Source organism: Pristiophorus japonicus, chromosome 30 (assembly GCF_044704955.1).
Source record: "Pristiophorus japonicus isolate sPriJap1 chromosome 30, sPriJap1.hap1, whole genome shotgun sequence".
In the NCBI taxonomy this organism is placed as follows: Eukaryota; Metazoa; Chordata; class Chondrichthyes; family Pristiophoridae; genus Pristiophorus; species Pristiophorus japonicus.
The window spans coordinates 3947978-3972835 of record NC_092006.1 but is presented as its reverse complement, the minus strand read 5'-3'; the positions used below and the strand labels follow the sequence as shown (position 1 = coordinate 3972835).

At 56.0% G+C, this 24858-nt stretch overlaps 1 protein-coding gene across 1 annotated transcript in view; it reads left to right on the top strand.

The window, feature by feature from the left end:
- Positions 1-24858, top strand: part of dap3 (death associated protein 3) — a 46226-nt gene that overhangs the window by 18001 nt on the left and 3367 nt on the right. Inside the window, exons 3-11 of the mRNA XM_070868724.1 lie at positions 605-724; positions 5877-5978; positions 8819-8927; positions 11093-11185; positions 15064-15194; positions 17402-17482; positions 20661-20819; positions 23565-23624; positions 24556-24645. Coding sequence (XP_070724825.1) covers positions 605-724; positions 5877-5978; positions 8819-8927; positions 11093-11185; positions 15064-15194; positions 17402-17482; positions 20661-20819; positions 23565-23624; positions 24556-24645 — 945 coding nt within the window. The remainder of the gene's footprint in view (positions 1-604; positions 725-5876; positions 5979-8818; positions 8928-11092; positions 11186-15063; positions 15195-17401; positions 17483-20660; positions 20820-23564; positions 23625-24555; positions 24646-24858) is intronic.

Sequence of the window (24858 nt, the reverse complement as noted above, 5' to 3'; positions counted from 1 at the left end):
CGCCCCTCCGACAATGCCGCACTCCCTCTGTGCCGCACTCCCTCTGTACCGCCCCTCCGACAGTGCGGCGCTCCCTCAGCACCGCCCCTCCGACAGTGCGGCGCTCCCTCAGTACTGCCCCTCCGACAGTGCGGCGCTCCCTCAGTACTGCCCCTCCGACAGTGCGGTGCTCCCTCAGTACTGCCTCTCCGACAGTGCGGCGCTCCCTCAGTACCGCCCCTCCGACAGTGCGGCACTCCCTCAGTACTGCCCCTCCGACAGTGCGGCGCTCCCTCAGTACTGCCCCTCCGACAGTGCGGCGCTCCCTCAGTACTGCACTGGGAGTGTCAGCCTCGATATTATTCTGCTCAAGTTCCTGGAGTGGGACTCGAATCCACAACCTTCTGTCTCAGAGGTGCGTGTGCTGCCCACTGAGCCACGGCTGAGGAGCAAGGAGATTTGTTAACAGCGTTTCCTGTGAGCTGCACTTTGTTCTGCGTGGCCTGTTGTAGTGCGCTATGCCTTTAAATTTCCGTGCACCCGGTGAGCGGGGCCTCTCCCACTGCAGCCCGGCTTCGAGGGACCCTTGGTTATTAACGCTCTTCTTTGCTCCGATGTTCTCTAGGCCAGCCATGGCCGTCGCTTTCACCGCAGCCCCGGCGTGTGGGAGTCCTGTGCCGCACCGGAGGCCGTCACAGCAACCGGGCGATCCGCGACTGTTTTCAGGACCAGCGAGGTGGATCCCGTAAGTGGCGTGCTTCACCCCCCTCAGTCATCTTTCAGCAACACATTACAGGAGGGATGTGTTAGCATTAGAGGGGAGGTTTACTCGCAGGAAGGTTACGCTTGAACTGTATAAAACACCGGTTAGGCCACAGCTGGAGTACTGCGTGCAGTTCTGGTCACCACGTTACAGGAAAGATTGGATTGCACTGGAGAGGGTGCAGAGGAGATTTACCAGGATGTTGCACTGGAGAGGGTACAGAGGAGATTTACCAGGATGTTGCACTGGAGAGGGTACAGAGGAGATTTACCAGGATGTTGCACTGGAGAGGGTACAGAGGAGATTTACCAGGATGTTGCACTGGAGAGGACACAGAGGAGATTTACCAGGATGTTGCACTGGAGAGGGTACAGAGGAGATTTACCAGGATGTTGCACTAGAGAGGGTGCAGAGGAGATTTACTAGGATGTTGTACTAGAGAGGGTACAGAGGAGATTTACCAGGATGTTGCACTAGAAAGGGTGCAGAGGAGATTTACTAGGATGTTGCACTAGAGAGGGTACAGAGGAGATTTACCAGAATGTTGCACTAGAGAGGGTACAGAGGAGATTTACCAGAATGTTGCACTGGAGAGGGTACAGAGGAGATTTACCAGGATGTTGCACTGGAGAGGGTACAGAGGGGATTTACCAGGATGTTGCACTGGAGAGGGTGCAGAGGAGATTTACCAGAATGTTGCACTAGAGAGGGTACAGAGGAGATTTACCAGAATGTTGCACTGGAGAGGGTACGGAGGAGATTTACCAGGATGTTGCACTGGAGAGGGTACAGAGGGGATTTACCAGGATGTTGCACTGGAGAGGGTACAGAGGAGATTTACCAGGATGTTGCACTAGAGAGGGTACAGAGGAGATTTACCAGGATGTTGCACTGGAGAGGGTACAGAGGAGATTTACCAGGATGTTGCACTGGAGAGGGTACAGAGGAGATTTACCAGGATGTTGCACTAGAGAGGGTACAGAGGAGATTTACCAGGATGTTGCACTAGAGAGGGTACAAAGGAGATTTACCAGGATGTTGCACTAGAGAGGGTACAGAGGAGATTTACCAGGATGTTGCACTAGAGAGGGTACAGAGGAGATTTACCAGGATGTTGCACTAGAGAGGGTACAGAGGAGATTTACCAGGATGTTGCACTAGAGAGGGTACAGAGGAGATTTACCAGGATGTTGCACTAGAGAGGGTACAGAGGAGATTTACCAGGATGTTGCACTAGAGAGGGTACAGAGGAGATTTACCAGGATGTTGCCTGGACTGGAGAATTTTAGCGATGAGGAAAGATTGGATAGGCTGGGCTGTTTTCTTTGGAACCGAGGAGGCTGAGGGGAGACCTGATTGAGGTGTATAAAATGATGAGGGGCCTGGATAGAGTGGATAGGTCGGACCTGTTTCCCTTGGCAGAGGGGGTCAACAACCAGGGGGCACAGATTGAAAGTAATTGGGGGGAGGTTTAGAGGGGATTTGAGGAGAAATGTCTTCACCCAGAGGGTGGTGGGGGTCTGGGGTGGAACTCACGGCCTGAAAGGGTGGTAGAGGCAGAAACCCTCACCACATTTAAAAAGTACCTGGATGTGCGCCTGAAGTGCTGTAACCTACAGGGCTACGGACCGAGAGCGGGAAAGTGGGATTAGGCTGGGTGGCTCCTGGTCGGCCGGCGCGGACACGATGGGCCGAATGGCTTCCTTCCCTGCTGTAAATTTCTATGATTCTATGACAAGTAAACTTCCAAATTGTCATATGCCCTCTCTTCCTGTTAAACGAGCACTGCTCGCGTAGGATTGTTCCTAAACAGTGAACATTTTATCTAGTTCCCTCAGTTCCTCGCTGTGTTCCCTGCACGTTCCCTGAGCAATGTTCGATCGGTATATTTGCTGAGACTGGGTGGGTGCGTGCAGTGCCCGGCATGAACAGAACCAATCCACGCCGGCAGCTGCCAGGCTCAATACTCTGTGGTTTCTCGAATACCTAAAATTGAACCAGGGTCAGAAGGTGGGGGGGGGTTAACGAGCTTGCTTTCCCTCTACTCATCCGTGGAATCGTGCAGCAAGTGTGTGGGGTGACGATTGAGGTCGGGGTCAACGTGGGCCATCAGGGCTCCATGGTTGACAGTCGCTGTCTAAACTCGCTACACCCCATATTCAGCTGTCCCCGTGTCCTAACTCGCAGCGAGTCCCACTCACCCATCGCCCCCTGTGCTCGCTGTCCCCGTGTCCTAACTCGCAGCGAGTCCCGCTCACTCATCACCCCCTGTGCTCGCTGCCCCGTGTCCTAACTCGCACCGAGTCCTGCTCACCCATCACCCCCTGTGCTCGCTGTCCCCGTGTCCTAACTCGCACCGAGTCCCGCTCACCCATCACCCCCTGTGCTCGCTGTCCCCGTGTCCTAACTCGCACCGAGTCCCGCTCACCCATCACCCCCTGTGCTCGCTGCTCCTCGTGTCCTAACTCGCAGCGAGTCCCACTCACCCATCACCCCCTGTGCTCGCTGACCCCGTGTCCTAACCCGCACCGAGTCCCACTCACCCATCACCCCCTGTGCTCGCTGACCCGTGTCCTAACTCACACCAAGACCCGCTCACACATCACCCCCTGTGCTCGCTGCTCCTCGTGTCCTAACTCGCAGCGAGTCCCACTCACCCATCACCCCCTGTGCTCGCTGACCCCGTGTCCTAACCCGCACCGAGTCCCGCTCACCCATCACCCCCTGTGCTCGCTGACCCCGTGTCCTAACCCGCACCGAGTGCCGCTCACCCATCACCCCCTGTGCTCGCTGCCCCCGTGTCCTAACTCGCACCGAGTCCCGCTCACCCATCACCCCCTGTGCTCGCTGACCCCGTGTCCTAACTCGCACCGAGTCCCGCTCACCTATCACCCCCTGTGCTCACTGCCCCCGTGTCCTAACTCGCACCGAGTCCCGCTCACCCATCACCCACTGTGCTCGCTGACCCTGTGTCCTAACTCGCACCGAGTCCCGCTCACCCATCACCCCCTGTGCTCGCTGACCCCGTGTCCTAACTCGCACCGAGTCCCACTCACCCATCACCCCCTGTGCTCACTGCCCCCGTGTCCTAACTCACACTGAGTCCCACTCACCCATCACCCCCTGTGCTCGCTGACCCCGTGTCCTAACTCGCACCGAGTCCCGCTCACCCATCACCCCCTGTGCTCGCTGACCCCGTGTCCTAACTTGCACCGAGTCCCGCTCACCCATCACCCCCTGTGCTCGCTGACCCCGTGTCCTAACTCGCACCCAGTCCCGCTCACCCATCACCCCCTGTGCTCACTGCCCCGTGTCCTAACTCACACCGAGTCCCACTCACCCATCACCCCCTGTGCTCACTGCCCCCGTGTCCTAACTCACACCCAGTCCCACTCACCCATTACCCCCTGTGCCCCGTGTCCTAACTCACACCCAGTCCCACTCACCCATCACCCCCTGTGCTCACTGACCCCGTGTCCTAACTCGCACCGAGTCCCACTCACCCATCACTCCCTGTGCTCACTGACCCCGTGTCCTAACTCACACCCAGTCCCGCTCACCCATCACCCCCTGTGCTCGCTGACCCCGTGTCCTAACTCGCACCCAGTCCTACTCACCCATCACCCCCTGTGCTCACTGACCTACATCGTCTTCCAGTTAAACAATGCCTCGATTTCAAAATTTTGATCCTCGTGTTCAAATCCCTACATGGCACTCGCCCCCTCCCTATCTCTGTAATCTCCTCCAGCTTTACACCCCTCCCTATCTCTGTAACCTCCTCCAGCCCCTACACCCCTCCCTATCTCTGTAACCTCCTCCAGCCCCTACACCCCTCCCTATCTCTGTAACCTCCTCCAGCCCCTACACCCCTCCCTATCTCTGTAATCTCCTCCAGCCCTACACCCCTCCCTATCTCTGTAACCTCCTCCAGCCCCTACACCCCTCCCTATCTCTGTAATCTCCTCCAGCCCTACACCCCTCCCTATCTCTGTAACCTCCTCCAGCCCCTACACCCCTCCCTATCTCTGTAACCTCCTCCAGCCTCACAAATCCCACCATGAGATCTCTGCGCTCCTCTAACTCTGCTCTCTTGTGCATGCATGATTATAATCGCTCCACCATCGGTGGCCGTTCCTTCAGCTGCCTGGGCCCCAAGCTCTGGAACTCCCTCCCTAAACCTCTCCGCCTCTCTCTCCTCCTTTAAGACGCTCCTTAAAACCGACCTCTTCATCGGCCGTAATTTCTCCTTATGTGGCTCGGTGTCAAATTTATTTGTTTTGTCTTAAAACACACCGGTGAAGAAGCGCTTTGGGGCATTTCACTACGTTAAAGGCACTATATAGTGAGAGGATTTGAGTATAGGAGCAGCGAGGTCTTACTGCAGTTGTACAGGGCCTTGGTGAGGCCTCACCTGGAATATTGTGTTCAGTTTTGGTCTCCTAATCTGAGGAAGGACATTCTTGCTATTGAGAGAGTGCAGCGAAGGTTCACCAGACTGATTCCCGGATGGCTGGGCTGACATATGAAGAAAGACTGGATCGACTAGGCTTATATTCACTGGAATTTAGAAGAATGAGAAACATATAAAATTCTGACGGAATTGGACAGGTTGGATGCAGGAAGAATGTTCCCGATGTTGGGGAAGTCCAGAACCAGGGGTCACAGTCTAAGGATAAGGGGTAAGCCATTTAGGACCGAGATGAGGAGAAACTTCTTCACTCAGAGAATTGTGAACCTGTGGAATTCTCTACCACAGAACGTTGTTGAGGCCAGTTCGTTAGATATATTCAAAAGGGAGTTAGATGTGGCCCTTGCGGCTAAAGGGATCAAGGGGTATGGAGAGAAAGCAGGAAAGGGGTACTGAGGTGAATGATCAGCCATGATCATATTGAATGGTGGTGCAGGCTCGAAGGGCCGAATGGCCTGCTCCTGCACCTATTTTCTATGTTTCTATAAATACACGTTGTGGTTCTTCTCCCCAGAAGTGTGCACGGTCTCTTCCCCCTCTCCCTCCAAAAACACCTCTTCCTGAGCCTTCCCAGTCTCCTGCTCATCTGCCCTGTTGTGGTGCTGTGGAGGCGGTATCTGAGCGCGCTGTGACACTGACGCGGGTCTGCTGTGTTTTTCTGTACAGGGACTGCACAGTGAGCAGCACCAGGGGCTGCTCTACACCATCGCTCCCGGGGATCTGAAAACCATCTTCCCTCATGGCCTGACTCGTCGTTTCCAGCAACAGGTAGGTGCTCATTCACCGGGTGTCCGCGGGGAAATCCCTTCCCCACGTCGCAGCCACGCTGGGTTACTGCTCCTGTGGGGCTGCGGCGGGGGCCTCTCTCACTCCTTCTTGGGTGCAGGGAAAGGTGTGTCTATTGGCCAACCCGTTCCAGCCGCCCCTGCTTCCTCGTTTCCCTTTCTGAGCTCTTGTAACACGTGGCACACCCGCCTCTCAGTCAGAAGGTCGTGGGTTCGAGTCCCGCTCCTCGGGGTTGCAGCACATAAATCCAGGCTGACACTCAGTGCAGTGCTGAGGGAGCGCCGCGCTGTCGGAGGGGCGGTACTGAGGGAGCGCCGCACTGTCGGAGGGGCGGTACTGAGGGAGTGCCGCACTGTCGGAGGGGCAGTGCTGAGGGAGCGCCGCGCTGTCGGAGGGGCGGTGCTGAGGGAGCGTCGCACTGTCGGAGGGGCAGTGCTGAGGGAGCGCCGCACTGTCGGAGGGGCAGTACTGAGGGAGCGCCGCACTGTCGGAGGGGCTGTACTGAGGGAGCGCCGCACTGTCGGAGGGGCGGTACTGAGGGAGCGCCGCACTGTCGGAGGGGCGGTGCTGAGGGAGCGCCGCGCTGTCGGAGGGGCAGTGCTGAGGGAGCGCCGCACTGTCGGAGGGGCAGTGCTGAGGGAGCGCCGCACTGTCGGAGGAGCAGCAGTGAGGGAGTGCCACACTATTGTTGGGGCAGTACTGAGGGAGTGCCGCACTGTCGGAGGGGCAGTACTGAGGGAGCGTCTCACTGTTGGAGGGGCGGTACTGAGGGAACGCTGCACTATCGGAGGTGCTGTCTTTCAGACGGGTCATTAAACCGAGGCCTCGTCTGCCCCCTCTGGTGAACATAAAAGATCCCACGGCCACTATTTCGAAGAAGAGCAGGGTAATTCATCTCAGTGTCCTGGGGCCAATATTTATCCCTTAATCAACATCACTAAAACAGATGATCTGGGTCGTTATTGCTGTGTGTGGGAGCTTGCTGTGCACAAATTGACTGCCGAGTTTCCTAGATTAAAACAGTGACCACACTCCAAAAGTACTTCATTGGCTGTAAAGCGTTTTGGGATGTCCGGTGGTTGATAAAGGCGCTATAGAAATGCAAGTCTCTCTTTCTACTTCTTTCACTCTCACTCCTTTGAAGTTTCTCTCTCCCACTCTCCCTCTCCCTCTCCCTCTCCCTCTCCCTCTCCCTCATCCCCTCCCCCTCCCCCTCCCCCTCTCCCTCCCCCTCTCCCTCCCCCTCCCCCTCCCCCTCCTCCTCTCTCTCTCTCTCTCTCTCTCACTTTTGCGTGCTCTCGATCCTACTTTCACGCTCCTTTCTCTCTTGTATCTGTGTCACCATGGCCAAGTTCCTATCGAAGTTCCTTTCTTGTTTCTCCCAGCATCCTATCCTTAAACTCTTTATGAAGAAATGTGTTGGTTCCTGGGATGTGGGTGTCATTGGCAAGGCCGGTATTTATTGCCCACTTTAAGAGCTAGCACCCTTTTTTTGCCCCTGCTCCCTGCATTCTCCCTGTGTTGAAATCAAGACCCATATATAGGCTTGGACTGTCTGGCGAAGGAAAGACTGAAAGGCGGGGTGGGGGATGGAAGGTGAGGATTGGCTGGGTAATGGTTCTAAATTGTCTCGATGTCTGCGAGACTTCCCGAGATAGAAACATCGAAAATAGGTGCAGGAGTAGGCCATTCGGCCCTTCGAGCCTGCACCACCATTCAATGAGTTCATGGCTGAACTTGCAACTTCAGTACCCCATTCCTGCTTTCTCGCCATTCCCCTTGATCCCCCTAGTACTAACTCCTTTTTGAATATATTTAATGAATTGGCCTCAACAACTTTCTGTGGTAGAGAATTCCACAGGTTCACCACTCTCTGGGTGAAGAAGTTTTTCCTCATCTCGGTCCTAAATGGCTTGCCCCTTATCCTTAGACTGTGACCCCTGGTTCTGGACTTCCCCAACATCGGGAACATTCTTCCTGCATCCAACCTGTCTGAACCCGTCTGAATTTTAAACGTTTCTATGAGGTCCCCTCTCATTCTTCTGAACTCCAGTGAATACAAGCCCAGTTGATCCAGTCTTTCGCGATATGTCAGTCCCGCCATCCCGGGAATCAGTCTGGTGAACCTTCGCTGCACTCCCTCAATAGCAAGAATGTCCTTCCTCAAGTTAGGAGACCAAAACTGTACACAATACTCCAGATGTCTGCGCTCCTCTAATTCTGCCCTCCTGAGCATCCCTGGTTATAATTGCTCAACCATCTGTTGCCTGGGCCCCAAGCTCTGGAATTCCCTCCCTAAATCTTACCTCTCTTTCCTCCTTCAAGATGCTCCTTAAAACCTACCTCTTTTTTTTTTTTCCTTCCCTATATTGGCCTGGGTTTTTAATCTGGTTTTTGCCTCTCCCAGGAGATCCCATGGCTCTGGTCGGGGTGGAGTGTAAAATGTTTCGGTGTAAGGGGTGTCGCAGTTGTGTGGGACAGACTGGTTGGGCCGGGTGCTCTCTGCCTTTCCGTCATTTTTCATTGTCCGTAGGTTTATATGTAACCTTCAGGGCTGCTGACCGAGGGCCGTGGGGCTCTTTGTCGGCCGGCGCGGAATGGCCTCCTCCTGCGCTGTAAATTTCTCGGTTTCTAAACTTCTGGTCGCCTGCGCTAATTTCTGCTTGTGCGGCTCGGTGTTAGACTTTTATCGCGTAATGCTCCCGTGACGCGCCTTGGGACGTCAAAGGCGCTACATAAGTACAAGTTGTTGTTCCATCTTGCGCTTCAGGCCTGCGCTGCTGGTGTCTGATATCCAGTTGACCTGTCTCTTTGTGTTTCAGATTAAGACGTTCAACGAGGCGTGCATCATGGTCCGACCACCAGCGCTGGAGCTGGTTAGTTATTTAAAAGCCGCTAATTATTCACACCCGGCCATTCGATACGTCGTCTGTATCCTTTTCGTTAAAACAACGCAGCCTTTAAAGATTCTAAACTCGCGGCTCTGGCAATGTGGAGATGGAGGAAGTGATTAGGATAGAGAGGCACCTTCCGTTTAGAAGTGTAACCGCTAAAGCCGCTCATATCACAGGCTGGTGGCTCGCTGGAATACGACACCGACTGCACAGACTCGAGACGGTACCAGGGGTTCTGTTTCCTGACCTCCGTGACACTCGCCCCCATGCTACGGAGAGCGCGCAGGTGAGGGTGGAGCAGATTGCCACCGTCGAATACCACGCCGGCTCTCACCGCGCAAGTCCCAGGCGCGGAACCGACATTTGAGCCGGAGCTTGTCCGGCAGTAGGGTCAGCGCCGCGGGAACCACCGGACGAGAATGGTCTGCGGGTGGTGAGCTCGCCTCTGAGTCAGTAGGTCGTGGATTCAAGTCCCACTCCAGGGACTTGAGCACACTAATCCAGGCTGACACTCCCAGTGCAGTGCTGAGGGAGCGCCGCACTGTCGGAGGGGCGGTGCTGAGGGAGCGCCGCACTGTCGGAGTGGCGGTGCTGAGGGAGCGCCGCACTGTCGGAGGGGCGGTGCTGAGGGAGCGCCGCACTGTCGGAGGGGCGGTGCTGAGGGAGCGCCGCACTGTCGGAGGGGCGGTGCTGAGGGAGCGCCGCACTGTCGGAGGGGCGGTGCTGAGGGAGCACCGCACTGTCGGAGGGGCCGTACTGAGGGAGCGCCGCACTGTCAGAGGGGCAGTACTGAGGGAGCGCCGCACTGTCGGAGGGGCAGTACTGAGGGAGCGCCGCACTGTCGGAGGGGCAGTGCTGAGGGAGCGCCGCACTGTCGGAGGGGCGGTGCTGAGGGAGTGTCGGAGGGGCGGTGCTGAGGGAGCCCCGCACTGTCGGAGGGGCGGTGCTGAGGGAGCGCCGCACTGTCGGAGGGGCGGTACTGAGGGAGCGCCGCACTGTCGGAGGGGCGGTGCTGAGGGAGCGCCGCACTGTCGGAGTGGCGGTGCTGAGGGAGCACCACACTGTCGGAGGGGCGGTACTGAGGGAGCCCCGCACTGTCGGAGGGGCGATACTGAGGGAGCGCCGCACTGTCGGAGGGGCAGTATTGAGGGAGCCCCGCACTGTCGGAGGGGCAGTACTGAGGGAGCCCCGCACTGTCGGAGGGGCGGTACTGAGGGAGTGCCGCACTGTCGGAGGGGCAGTACTGAGGGAGCGCCGCACTGTCGGAGGGGCAGTACTGAGGGAGCGCCGCACTGTCGGAGATGCCGTCCTTCGGATGAGACGTTAAAGCGAGGCCCCGTCTACCCTCTCGGGTGGATGTATAAGATCCCACGGCCGCTATTTTGAAGAAGAGCAGGGGGAGCTCTCCCCGGTGTTCTGGCTAATATTTATCCCTCAACATTAAAAAAACAGATGATCTGGGTCATTATCACATTGCTGTATGTGGGAGCTTGCTGTGCGCAAATTGGTGGCTGCGTTTCCCACATTACAACAGTGACTGCCCTCCAAAAGTACTTCAGGGACCGTAAAGCGCTTTGAGACATACGGTGGTTGTGAAAGGCGCTGTATAAATGCAAGTCTTTCAGTGTCAGTGAATTTCCAATGTGGTTGATGCTGTGATGTGTCACACGAGGAGCGAAAGGGTTTGTCGCTGGACCCATGTTCCAGTTGGCTGTTAGTATATCTGTCCAAGTGTTGGCGCTCTCTGCTGGTGAGCTGTAGAACTGAAGTCTCTGGTTACCAGGGCTGTCCAGGGACCTGTTCCCAGGCCAATGGTGGGAGCGGCTGCACTGATTCACCTTCAATTCCCCGCCCCCCCCCCCTTCACTCCCCGTGGGGAATCGCATAGCCTGCACTTGGCACCTCAGTAGATCGCTAAACATTGCCCGTCCAGTCAGTCCACTCTCCAACCGCTGTGTGACGATCGCAGCCAGCTCCAGGAACTGGAGTGCGCGACAGAAGGCAGCGCGTTACACCCATCAGTCCCACTAGTCCGCTTGCGGTGAGCCGGTGAGCCAGCCCGCCCCCCCCCACCCCGGCCCACACACACACTGAGCCAGTCCCCCGTTTCCCCATCCCACCCCGAGCCCGCCCCCGGTGAGCCAGCCCCATCACTGTGAACCGTTTGGCCCGGTTTCTTTCCTTGACAGGTTGTGGCTCCAGATGGTGAGAAGGGATGCGGGAAAACGCTCACCCTGTGCAACGCGATCCATCACTGCGCCAAGCAGAACTGGTTAATCCTGCATGTCCCCGATGGTGAGGCTCGGGTGGTCTCCACTGTGTCTCAACTCAAGGGACCATTGGATGGGTTTCTGATTAGACAAGAGATTGAGGGATTTAGTGCAAAGCTGGGTTGGGGGAGATGGTGAGAGGGGATTGGTTGGGTTGAGGGAGATGGTGAGAGGGGATTGGTTGGGTTGGGGAGAGGGTGAGAGGGGATTGGTTGGGTTGAGGGAGATGGTGAGAGGGGATTGGCTGGGTTGAGGGAGACGGTGAGAGGGGATTGGTTGGGGTGAGGGAGACGGTGAGAGGGGATTGGCTGGGTTGAGGGAGACGGTGAGAGGGAATTGGTTGGGGGAGATGATGAGAGGGGATTGGTTGGATTGGGGGAGATGGTGAGAGGGGATTGGTTGGGTTGGGGAGATGGTGAGAGGGGATTGGTTGGGTTGAGGGAGACGGTGAGAGGGGATTGGTTGAGTTGAGGGAGACAGTGAGAGGGGATTGGTTGGGTTGGGGGACATGGTGAGAGGGGATTGGTTGGGTTGAGAGAGACGGTGAGAGGGGATTGGATGGGTTGAGGGAGACGGTGAGAGGGGATTGGTTGGGTTGGGGGAGATGATGAGAGGGAATTGGATTGGGGGAGATGGTGATAGGGGATTGGTTGGGTTGGGGGAAATGGTGAGAGACGATTGGTTGGAGGAGATGGTGAGAGGGGATTGGCTGGGTTTGGGGAGCTGGTGAGAAGGGATTGGCTGGGTTGGGGGAGACGGTGAGAGGAGATTGGCTGGGTTGAGGGAGACGGTGAGAGGGGATTGGTTGGGGTGAGGGAGACGGTGAGAGGGGATTGGTTGGGTTGGGGGAGATGATGAGAGGGGATTGGTTGGGTTGAGGGAGACGGTGAGAGGGGATTGGCTGGGTTGAGGGAGACGGTGAGAGGGGATTGGTTGGGGGAGATGATGAGAGGGGATTGGTTGGATTGGGGGAGATGGTGAGAGGGGATTGGTTGGGTTGGGGAGATGGTGAGAGGGGATTGGTTGGGTTGAGGGAGACGGTGAGAGGGGATTGGTTGAGTTGAGGGAGACGGTGAGAGGGGATTGGCTGGGTTGAGGGAGATGGTGAGAGGGAATTGGTTGGGTTGAGGGAGACAGTGAGAGGGGATTGGTTGGGTTGGGGGACATGGTGAGAGGGGATTGGTTGGGTTGAGAGAGACGGTGAGAGGGGATTGGATGGGTTGAGGGAGACGGTGAGAGGGGATTGGTTGGGTTGGGGGAGATGATGAGAGGGAATTGGTTGGATTGGGGGAGATGGTGATAGGGGATTGGTTGGGTTGGGGGAAATGGTGAGAGACGATTGGTTGGAGGAGATGGTGAGAGGGGATTGGCTGGGTTTGGGGAGCTGGTGAGAAGGGATTGGCTGGGTTGGGGGAGACGGTGAGAGGGGATTGGTTGGGTTGAGGGAGATGGTGCGAGGGGATTGGCTGGGTTTGGGGAGACGATGAGAGGGGATTGGTTGAGTTGAGGGAGACGGTGAGAGGGGATTGGCTGGGTTGAGGGAGATGGTGAGAGGGGATTGGTTGGGTTGAGGGAGATGGTGAGAGGGGATTGGTTGGGTTGAGGGAGATGGTGAGAGGGGATAGGTTCGGTTGGGGGAGATGGTGAGAGGGGATTGGTTGGGTTGAGGGAGACAGTGAGAGGGGATTGGTTGGGTTGAGGGAGACGGTGAGAGGGGATTGGTTGGGTTGAGGGAGGTGGTGAGAGGGGATTGGCTGGGTTGAGGGAGACGGTGAGAGGGGATTGGCTGGGTTGAGGGAGATGGTGAGAGGGGATTGGTTGGGTTGAGGGAGACGGTGAGAGGGGATTGGTTGGGTTGAGGGAGGTGGTGAGAGGGGATTGGCTGGGTTGAGGGAGACGGTGAGAGGGGATTGGCTGGGTTGAGGGAGATGGTGAGAGGGAATTGGTTGGGTTGAGGGAGACAGTGAGAGGGGATTGGTTGGGTTGGGGGACATGGTGAGAGGGGATTGGTTGGGTTGAGAGAGACGGTGAGAGGGGATTGGATGGGTTGAGGGAGACGGTGAGAGGGGATTGGTTGGGTTGGGGGAGATGATGAGAGGGAATTGGTTGGATTGGGGGAGATGGTGATAGGGGATTGGTTGGGTTGGGGGAAATGGTGAGAGACGATTGGTTGGAGGAGATGGTGAGAGGGGATTGGCTGGGTTTGGGGAGCTGGTGAGAAGGGATTGGCTGGGTTGGGGGAGACGGTGAGAGGGGATTGGTTGGGTTGAGGGAGATGGTGCGAGGGGATTGGCTGGGTTTGGGGAGACGATGAGAGGGGATTGGTTGAGTTGAGGGAGACGGTGAGAGGGGATTGGCTGGGTTGAGGGAGATGGTGAGAGGGGATTGGTTGGGTTGAGGGAGATGGTGAGAGGGGATTGGTTGGGTTGAGGGAGATGGTGAGAGGGGATAGGTTCGGTTGGGGGAGATGGTGAGAGGGGATTGGTTGGGTTGAGGGAGACAGTGAGAGGGGATTGGTTGGGTTGAGGGAGACGGTGAGAGGGGATTGGTTGGGTTGAGGGAGGTGGTGAGAGGGGATTGGCTGGGTTGAGGGAGACGGTGAGAGGGGATTGGCTGGGTTGAGGGAGATGGTGAGAGGGGATTGGTTGGGTTGAGGGAGATGGTGAGAGGGGATTGGTTGGGATGAGGGAGATGGTGAGAGGGGATTGGCTGGGTTGAAAGATGGTGAGAGGGGATTGGTTGGTATGAGGGAGATGGTGAGAGGGGATTGGCTGGGTTGAGGGAGATGGTGAGAGGGGATTGGTTGGTATGAGGGAGATGGTGAGAGGAGTTTGGCTGGGTTGAGGGAGATGGTGAGAGGGGATTGGTTGGCATGAGGGAGATGGTGAGAGGGGATAGGTTGGGTTGGGGAAGATGGTGAGAGGGGATTGGTTGGGTTGAGGGAGATGGTGAGAGGGGATTGGTTGGTATGAGGGAGATGGTGAGAGGGGATAGGTTGGGTTGAGGGAGATGGTGAAAGGAGATTGGTTGGGTTGAAGGAGACGGTGAGAGGGGATTGGTTGGGTTGAGGGAGATGGTGAGAGGGAATTGGCTGGGTTGGGGGAGATGGTGAGAGGGGGTTGGTTGGTATGAGGGAGATGGTGAGAGGGGATAGGTTGGGTGAGGGAAGATAGTGAGAGGGGATTGGTTGGGTTGAGGGAGATGGTGAGAGGGGATTGGTTGGGTTGGGGGAGACGGTGAGAGGGGATTGGTTGGGTTGAAGGAGATGGTGAGAGGGGATTGGTTGGGTTGAGGGAGATGGTGAGAGGGAATTGGTTGGGTTGAAGGAGATGGTGAGAGGGGATTGGCTGGGTTGAGTGAGACGGTGAGAGGGGATTGGTTGGGTTGAGGGAGATGGTGAGAGGGGATTGGCTGAGTTGAGTGAGACGGTGAGAGGGGATTGGTTGGGTTGAGGGAGATGGTGAGAGGGAATTGGCTGGGTTGGGGGAGACGGTGAGAGGGGATTGGTTGGGTTGAGGGAGATGGTGAGAGGGAATTGGCTGGGTTGAGGGAGATGGTGAGAGGGGGTTGTTTGGGTTGGGGGAGATGGTGAGAGGGGATTGGCTGGGTTGGGGGAGACCGTAAGAGAATTGCAGCAAGTCCTATCCACCTCTGGGTGATTTCTCTGAGATGATAAGCCCCACATCCAGGTACAATTCGATGTGTGGGACAGTACGGGTGAAGTTGTGCGACCATGAGGGATTAGAATGGAATTGCCACTGGGGCTTTTGTGACTGTGAATGACAGGGACATCACTGATTATTAAAAAATATGTTTCATTGGCTGTGAAGCATTTTGGGACGTCTTGAGGTTGTTAAAGGCGCTCTTGAAATGCCTGACTCTCTCTCTCTCTTTCAATCGCAGCTTACTTGTGGGTTAAGCACTGCAAGGAACTGATGCAGTCGTCCTATAACCAGGCTCGCTTTGACCAGCTCTTGGAGGCCTCGACTTGGCTCAAAAACTTCAAGGTCACCAACCAGCAATTCTTAAAGCAGGTAATGAAGCAATGGACCCCCCCCCCGGGAGCCTGGCCACGGTGATTTGGTGAGACCCCCCCCACCCAGCACAGGCCAGGCATCACCTGATCATAGCCAGGGGCAGTAATTGCCCACCATGTTCCTGCTTCGTGCAGTAATGCTGCCTTCTGTGTTCCTGCTTTTGTATAATTCATTCTTGGGATGTGGGCATCGCTGGGCAAGACCTGCATTTATTGCCCGTGCCTTCAGCTGCCTGGGCCCCAAGCTCTGGAACTCCCTGCTTAAACCTCTCCGTCTGTTCCCGATGTTGGGGAAACCCAGAACTAGGGGGTCACAGTCGAAGGATAAGGGGTAAGCCATTTGGGACCGAGATGAGGAGAAACTTCTTCACTCAGAGATTTGCGGATGACACTAAGTTGGGTGGCAGTGTGAGCTGCGAGGAGGATGCTATGGGGCTGCAGAGCGACTCGGATAGGTTAGGTGAGTGGGCAAATGCATGGCAGATGAAGTATAATGTGGATAAATGTGAAGTTATCCACTTTGGTGGTAAAAACAGAGAGACAGACTATTATCTGAATGGTGACAGATTAGGAAAAGGGAAGGTGCAACGAGACCTGGGTGTCATGGTACATCAGTCATTGAAGGTTGGCATGCAGGTACAGCAGGCGGTTAAGAAAGCAAATGGCATGTTGGCCTTCATAGCGAGAGGATTTGAGTACAGGGGCAGGGAGGTGTTGCTACAGTTGTACAGGGCCTTGGTGAGGCCACACCTGGAGTATTGTGTACAGTTTTGGTCTCCTAACTTGAGGAAGGACATTCTTGCTATTGAGGGAGTGCAGCGAAGATTCACCAGACTGATTCCCGGGATGGCGGGACTGACCTATCAAGAAAGACTGGATCAACTGGGCTTGTATTCACTGGAGTTCAGAAGAATGAGAGGGGACCTCATAGAAACGTTTAAAATCCTGACGGGTTTAGACAGGTTAGATGCAGGAAGAATGTTCCCAATGTTGGGGAAGTCCAGAACCAGGGGTCACAATCTAAGGATAAGGGGTAAGCCATTTAGGACCGAGATGAGGAGAGACTTCTTCACCCAGAGAGTGGTGAACCTGTGGAATTCTCTGCCACAGAAAGTGGTTGGGGCCAATTCACTAAATATATTCAAAAGGGAGTTAGATGAAGTCCTTACTACTCGGGGGATCAAGGGGTATGGCGAGAAAGCAGGAAGGGGGTACTGAAGTTTCATGTTCAGCCATGAACTCATTGAATGGCGGTGCAGGCTAGAAGGGCCAAATGGCCTGCTCCTGCACCTATTTTCTATGTTTCTAACAGCTGCACTACCAGGAGGGGCAGTCATACTGAAAATGGAAAATTCCAACCTATGTAGCAAGCAATCGGCAGAGAAACCAAACCACAATACTGCGGATGCTGGGAATCTGAAATAAAAACTGAAAATGCTGGAAACGCTCAGCAGGTCGGGCAGCCTCTGTGGAGAGAAACACAAAAGAGACGTGGACCAAGTTGCTGGAGAAATATCACCAACGATGTCTCTGCACGATCCTACAAATCCCCTGGGAGGACAGACGCACCAACATCAGCGTCCTCGACCAGGCCAACATCCCCAGCATCGAAGCACTGACCACACTCGACCAGCTCCGCTGGGCAGGGCCACATTGTCCGCATGCCCCCAGACACGAGACTCCCAAAGGAAGCGCTCTACTCGGAACTCCTTCACGGCAAACGGGCCAAAGGTGGGCAGAGGAAACGTTACAAGGGGCCACCCTCAAAGCCTCCCTGATAAAGTGCAACATCCCCACCGACACCTGGGAGTCCCTGGGCCAAAGACCAGTCCGCCCTAAGTGGAGGAAGTGCATCCGGGAGGGCACTGAGCACCTCGAGTCTCGTCGCCGAGAGCGTGCAGAAACCAAGCGCAGGCAGCGGAAGGAGCGTGCGGTACACCAGTCCCACCCACCCCTTTCCCTCAACCACTGTCTGTCCCACCTGTGACAGGGACTGTGGCTCTCGTATTGGGCTGTTCAGCCACCTGAGGACTCATTGTTAGAGTGGAAGCAAGTCTTCCTCGATCCCGAGGGACTGCCGATGATGATGATGTCTGTTCATTGACCGGTGCCGAGGTGGGAGGAGGTGGGGGGGGGGTTACTTTTGCTGCTGTTAATGTGGAGTTTGTCCCCCACTAACGGGATTTTGTTTTGTGTTGGATACAGCTAAAAACCCAGCAGAAGTATGTGTGGAGCAAGCGGGAGGCAACTGAGGAGGGGCGGCCTTTGGGTGAGGTGGTGGAGCAGGTGAGACGCCGCACTCCCGCGCTCCGAATGTTTGTCGACCGGTCAGCGGGCGATGTGGGGGGGGGAAAGAAAGAAAGACTTGCATTTATATATCGCCTTTCACCACCACCGGACGTCCCAAAACGCTTTACAGCCAATGAAGAACTTTTGGAGCATAGGCACTGTTGTAATGTAGGAAACGCGGCAGCCAATTTGCGCACAGCAAGCTCCCACAAACAGCAAGGTGATAATGACCTGGATCATCTGTTTCAGTGACTTTGATTGAGGGATAAATATTGGCCCCAGGACACCGGGGAGAACTCCCCTGCTCTTCTTTCAATAGTGGCCCCGGGATCTTTTATGTCCTCCGAAGAGAGCAGACGGGGCCTCGGTTTAACGTCTCATCCGAAAGACGGCACCTCCGACAGTGCGGCGTTCCCTCAGCACCGACAGTGTGGCGCTCCCTCAGTACCGCCCCTCCGACAGTGCGGCACTCCCTCAGTACCGCCCCTCCGACAGTGCGGCACTCCCTCAGCACTGCCTCTCCAACAGTGCGGCACTCCCTCAGCACTGCCCCTCCGACAGTGCGGCACTCCCTCAGCACCGCCCCTCCGACAGTGCGGCGCTCCCTCAGCACTGCCCCTCCGACAGTGCGGCACTCCCTCAGTACTGCCCCTCCGACAGTGTAGCGTTCCCTCAGTACTGCCCCTCCGACAGCGCAGTACGGTGCTCCCTCAACACTGCCCCTCCGACAGTGCGGCGCTCCCTCGGTACTGCCCCTCCGACAGTGCAGCACTCCCTCAGTACTGCCCCTCCGACAGTGTGGGGCTCCCTCAGCACCGCCCCTCCGACAGTGCGGCGCACCCTCAGCACAGCCCCTCCGACAGTGCGGCGCTCCCTCAGCACAGCCCCTCCGACAGTGCGGAGCTCCCTCAGTACCGCCCCTCCGACAGTGCGGAGCTCCCTCAGTACCGCCCCTCCGACAGTGCGGCGCTCCCTCAGTACTGCCCCTCCGACAGTGCGGAGCTCCCTCAGTACTGCCCCTCCGACAGTGCGGAGCTCCCTCAGTACTGCCCCTCCGACAGTGCGGCGCTCCCTCAGTACCGCCCCTCCGACAGTGCGGCGCTCCCTCAGCACTGCACTGGAGTGTCAGCCTGGATTATTTGTGCTCAAGTCCCTGGTCCACTATTCCAGTAACGTAACCACTAAGCAACCGTACACCGTATAGTGCAGGCTGTGGAGATTATCACAGCTCTGCCCAATCCTGTCCTCCCTCTGTCAGTGAATAGTGATCAGGAGAGGGAGCTGATATCCTCCTCTTTTCTTCCTCCTTTTACCCCCCAGCCCAAGACACCCCGAATGTTGCCCTGGCTGCAATCTGGCCACTCGCTGAGTGAGCACAGCACCCCCTGGTGGCTCAGTGCTGCCATTGAAACTCCCAACCCAGCACTGGACACCCAGAGCCTCGAAAGAGGTTTTATTTGCGTGCAGCAATTCCTATTGGAAGTGTGTGGGCTTTGGGTGAGGAGGGAATCATAGAACCACTCATCCTGCGGGCCAAGAACCATCGAAATTTACAGCACGGAAGGAGGCCATTCGGCCCATCGTGTCCGCGCCGGCCGACAAAGAGCCACCCAGCCTAATCCCACTTTCCCGCTCTCGGTCCGTAGCCCTGTAGGTTACAGCACTTCAAGCGCACATCCAAATGTGGTGAGGGTTTCTGCCTCTACCACCCTTTCAGGCAGTGAGTTCCTCCCCAGACCCCCACCACCCTCTGGGTGAAGACATTTCCCCTCAAATCCCCTTTAAACCTACCAATTACTTTACTTCTATGCCCCCTGGTTGTTGACCTCTCTGCTAAGGGAACTAGGTCCGTCCTATCCACTCTATCTCGGCCCCTCAACATTTTATACACCTCAATCAGGTCTCCCCTCAGCCTCCTCTGTTCCAAAGAAAACATCCCGAGCCTATCCTCATCGCTAAAATTCTCCAGTCCTGGTAACATCCTGGTAAATCTCCTCTGTACCCTCTCCAGTGCAACATCCTGGTAAATCTCCTCTGTACACTCTAGTGCAACATCCTGGTAAATCTCCTCTGTACCCTCTCCAGTGCAACATCCTGGTAAATCTCCTCTGTACCCTCTCCAGTGCAACATCCTGGTAAATCTCCTCTGTACCCTCTCTAGTGCAACATCCTGGTAAATCTCCTCTGTACCCTCTCTAGTGCAACATCCTGGTAAATCTCCTCTGTACCTTCTCCAGTGCAACATCCTGGTAAATCTCCTCTGTACCCTCTATAGTGCAACATCCTGGTAAATCTCCTCTGTACCCTCTCTAGTGCAACATCCTGGTAAATCTCCTCTGTACCCTCTCCAGTGCAACATCCTGGTAAATCTCCTCTGTACCCTCTCCAGTGCAACATCCTGGTAAATCTCCTCTACACCCTCTCTAGTGCAACATCCTGGTAAATCTCCTCTGTACCCTCTCCAGTGCAACATCCTGGTAAATCTCCTCTGCACCCTCTCCAGTGCAACATCCTGGTAAATCTCCTCTGTACCCTCTCCAGTGCAACATCCTGGTAAATCTCCTCTGTACCCTCTCCAGTGCAATCACATCTTTCCTGTAATGCGGTGACCAGAACTGCACGCAGTACTCCAGCTGCGGCCTAACCAGTGTTTTATACAGTTCAAGCATAACCCTCCCTGCTCTTGTATTCTATGCCTCGGCTAATAAAGGCAAGCATTCTGTATGCCTTCTTGACCGCCTTATCGACCTGGCCTATCCAATCTTTCCTTATTGTTAAAATTCTCCAGTAAATCTCCTCTGTACCCTCTCCAGTGCAATCACATCTTTCCTGTAATGCGGTGACCAGAACTGCACGCAGTACTCCAGCTGTGGCCTGACCAGTGTTTTATACAGTTCAAGCGTAACCTCTCTGCTCTGGTATTCCATGCCTCGGCTGATAGAGGCCGGGCCAGGGTGGACGGATCTGAGCTGAGAGATCCACCTGTGGACACGGGCTGGTGAATAACGGGCATGGTACTGGATGGCGCCCATCCCCTCATCGGCTGGACCCCAGTGAGGGAGTCGATGCCCCTCCGGAAAGGGCAGTGTGTGTGGGGGTGGGTGGGCGCGGGGTGTGAGAAACTGGTGCTGAATATTGTCGAAGCTGAATGTGGTCCTTGCCCCTCCCTCCCCAGGGTTTAACGCGGGTGAAGAGCGCCAGTGACGCGGTGGGCGTCCTGTTCAAGGAGCTGAAGGCGCAGTGCCTGCCCGGCGCGTACCGGATGCTGGTGGCGGTCGACGGGGTCAACGCCCTCTGGGGACCCACCACCATGAAGAAGGAGGACAGGAGCCAGGTACGCTGTCCGCTCCCGGAAAACCGTAGCTTGGCCCTTCGTGGGTTATTCCCCGCCGTGTGTGGTTTCCCCGGGTGTGTGTTCTTGGGTGTGGAGTTCTGCCTGTTCCTTGTAATGAAATTGATAAATATACAGATTTCTGTGTACCCCAAGCTGAGCCTAGTCCAGGTCAAAGCTCAGAATCCCAGTGGACCCAAACCCTTCCCATTCACTCCCACTGTACACAATCCCCCCCCAAACCCTTCCCATTCACTCCCGCTGTACACAATCCCCCCCAAACCCTTCCCATTCACTCCCGCTGTACACAATCCCAATGGACCCAAACCCCTTCCCATTCACTCCCACTCTACACAATCCCCCCCTAAACCCTTCCCATTCACTCCCACTGTACACAATCCCCCCCCCAAACCCTTCCCATTCACTCCCGCTGTACACAATCCCCCCCAAACCCTTCCCATTCACTCCCGCTGTACACAATCCCCCCCCAAACCCTTCCCATTCACTCCCACTGAACACAATCCCAATGGACCCAAACCACTTCCCATTCACTCCCACTCTACACAATCCCAATGAACCCAAACCCCTTCCCATTCACTCCCGCTGTACACAATCCCAATGGACCCAAACCCCTTCCCATTCACTCCCACTCTACACAATCCCAAAGGACCCAAACCCCTTCCCATTCACTCCCACTCTACACAATCCCAATGGACCCAAACCGCTTCCCATTCACTCCCACTGTACACATTCCCAGTGGACCCAAACCCTTCCCATTCACTCCCACTCTACACAATCCCAATGGACCCAAACCCTTCCCATTCACTCCCACTGTACACAATCCCAGTGGACCCAAACCCCTTCCCATTCACTCCCACTCTACACAATCCCAGTGGACCCAAACCCCTTCCCATTCACTCCCACTCTACACAATCCCAATGGACCCTAACCCCTTCCCATTCACTCACACTCTACACATTCCCAATGAACCCAAACCCCTTCCCATTCACTCCCGCTGTACACAATCCCAATGGACCCAAACCCCTTCCCATTCACTCCCACTCTACACAATCCCAATGGACCCAAACCCTTCCCATTCACTCCCACTCTACACAATCCCAATGGACCCAAACCCTTCCCATTCACTCCCACTGTACACAATCCCAGTGGACCCAAACCCCTTCCCATTCACTCCCACTCTACACAATCCCAGTGGACCCAAACCCCTTCCCATTCACTCCCACTGTACACAATCCCAATGGACCCAAACCCCTCCCCACTCACTCCCATTGTACACAATCCCAATGGATTTCACCGCAATTGGCGAAAGTCCTTTGGGCCCTCATCTTCCTGCCAATCAACAACAACCAGAAAGGTTGAGCAGGTTGGGCCTGTACACTTTGGAGTTTAGAAGAATGAGAGGTGATCTTATTGAAGCATATAAGATTCTGAGGGGGTTTGACAGGGTAGATGCAGAGAGGATGTTTCCCCTCGTGGGGGAATCTAGAACTAGGGGACATAGTTTCAGAATAAGGGGTCGCCCATTTAAGGCAGAGATGAGGAGGAATTTTTTCTCTCAGAGAGTTGTAAATCTGTGGAATTCTCTGCCCCAGAGAGCTGTGGAGGCTGGGTCATTGAATATATTTAAGGTGGAGATAAACAGACTGTTGAACAACAAGTGCGTCAAGGGTTATGGGGAGCGGGCGGGGAAGTGGAGCTGAGTCCATGATCAGATCAGCCATGATCGTATTAAATGGCGGAGCAAATGGCCTACTCCTGTTCCTATTTATGTTCTTATATAGCGCCTTTAACGTATGAAATGTCCCAAGGCACTTCACAGGAGTATTATGAGACAAATATTTGACACCGAGCCACACAAGTAGAAATTAGCGCAGGCGACCAAAAGCTGGGTCAAAGAGGTCGGTTTTAAGGAGCGTCTTGAAGGAGGAGAGAGAGGCGGAGAGGGTTAGGGAGGGAGTTCCAGAGCTTGAGGCACAGGCAACAGAAGGCACGGCCGCGGATGGTGGAGAGATTATAATCAGAGGGTTACAGAGAAAGGGAGGGGTGTAGGGGCTGGAGGAGGTTACAGAGATAGGGAGGGGTGTAGGGGCTGGAGGAGGTTACAGAGTTAGGGAGGGGTGTAGGGGCTGGAGGAGGTTACAGAGATAGGGAGGGGTGTCGGGGCCGGAGGAGGTTACAGAGATAGGGAGGGGTGTAGTGGCTGGAGGTGGTTACAGAGATAGGGAGGAGTGTAGAGGCTGGAGGGGGTTACAGAGATAGGGAGGAGTGTAGGGGCTGGAGGTGGTTAGAGAGATAGGGAGGGGTATAGAGGCTGGAGGAGGTTACAGAGATAGGGAGGAGTGTAGAGGCTGGAGGGGGTTACAGAGATAGGGAGGAGTGTAGGGGCTGGAGGTGGTTACAGAGATAGGGAGGGGTGTAGGGGCTGGAGGGGGTTACAGAGATAGGGAGAGGTGTAGGGGCTGGAGGGGGTTACAGAGATAGGGAGGGGTGTAGGGGCTGGAGGGGGTTACAGAGATAGGGAGAGGTGTAGGGGCTGGAGGGGGTTACAGAGATAGGAAGGGGCGAGGGCCAGGGAGGGATTTGTAAACGAGGTTGGGAATTTTGAAATCATTGTGCACAACATTCCTAAACCTGGTTAGAAATGGCTCCGTCTTCTTGGAGCTGAATCCCAAGGATTGGTCTTCATTCGGTCGTGGGGCTTGTTAACGTGTCTGCCTGTTTTTGTAGGTGCAGGCTGAGGAGCTCACCCTGATCCACAACTTGAAGAAACTGGTGAAGAATGACTGGGTAAGGGACGTTTGACACCCGATAGATTGGATTTTACATCATCGGTGCATGGTCTTCAGTGCCAGCCCTCTCAGGCTCTCAGTGCAGTACTGAGGGAGCACCACACTGTCGGAGGGGCAGTACTGAGGGAGTGCCGCACTGTCGGAGGGGCGGTACTGAGGGAGCGCCGCACTGTCGGAGGGGCGGTACTGAGGGAGTGCCGCACTGTCGGAGGGGCAGTACTGAGGGAGCGCCGCACTGTCGGAGGGGCAGTACTGAGGGAGCGCCGCACCGTCGGAGGGGCGGTACTGAGGGAGCGCCGCACTGTCGGAGGGGCGGTACTGAGGGAGCGCCGCACTGTCGGAGGGGCAGTACTGAGGGAGCGCCGCACTGTCGGAGGGGCAGTACTGAGGGAGTGCCACACTGTCGGAGGGGCAGTACTGAGGGAGCGCCGCACTGTCGGAGGGGCGGTACTGAGGGAGCGCCGCACTGTCGGAGGGGCAGTACTGAGGGAGTGCCACACTGTCGGAGGGGCAGTTCTGAGGGTGCGTCGCACTGTCGGAGGGGCGGTACTGAGGGAGTGCCACACTGTCGGAGGGGCGGTACTGAGGGAGTGCCACACTGTCGGAGGGGCGGTACTGAGGGAGTGCCGCACTGTCGGGGGGGCAGGACTGAGAGAGCGCCGCACTGTCGGGGGGGCAGATCCCACAGCGCTATTTCGAAGAAGAGCAGGAGAGTTCTCCCCAGTGTGGTGGCCAGACTGATCTGGATCATTCATGCATTGCTTGTGGGAGTTTGCTGTGTGCAAATTGGCGGCCACATGTCCGACATTACAACAGTGACGACACTTCAGGGGAGCTTTGTTGGCTGTGAAGCTCTCGACGCGCTGTAGCGATGTGACGTGACGTGGCAGCCCCCGGGTACAGTAACAATCTCTCTCCTTCCGTTGCAGTCTGGCGGAGCAGTGATCACAACATTGACACAGACTGGGGCGCTGGACTCCGCACACCTGTCTTACCTGCCTCACGAGCTGCTCAGGAAGGTGAGCGACGTAACCGCCAACGTGTGGGGAACGCGAGCGGGCACGGGCACAGGTCTCTGGGGTTGTAGCATTGTACGTCGTTCTCCTGGCATTCTTTGCTCTTCACTGAAGGGCGCTCACTCCTCGCCGGTGTCACTGGGCATGTCCCGAGTCCCGGTTACTGGCGTGAGGGAACCAGACTGGGGTACAGTACTGGTGGGTACAGGTCTGTCA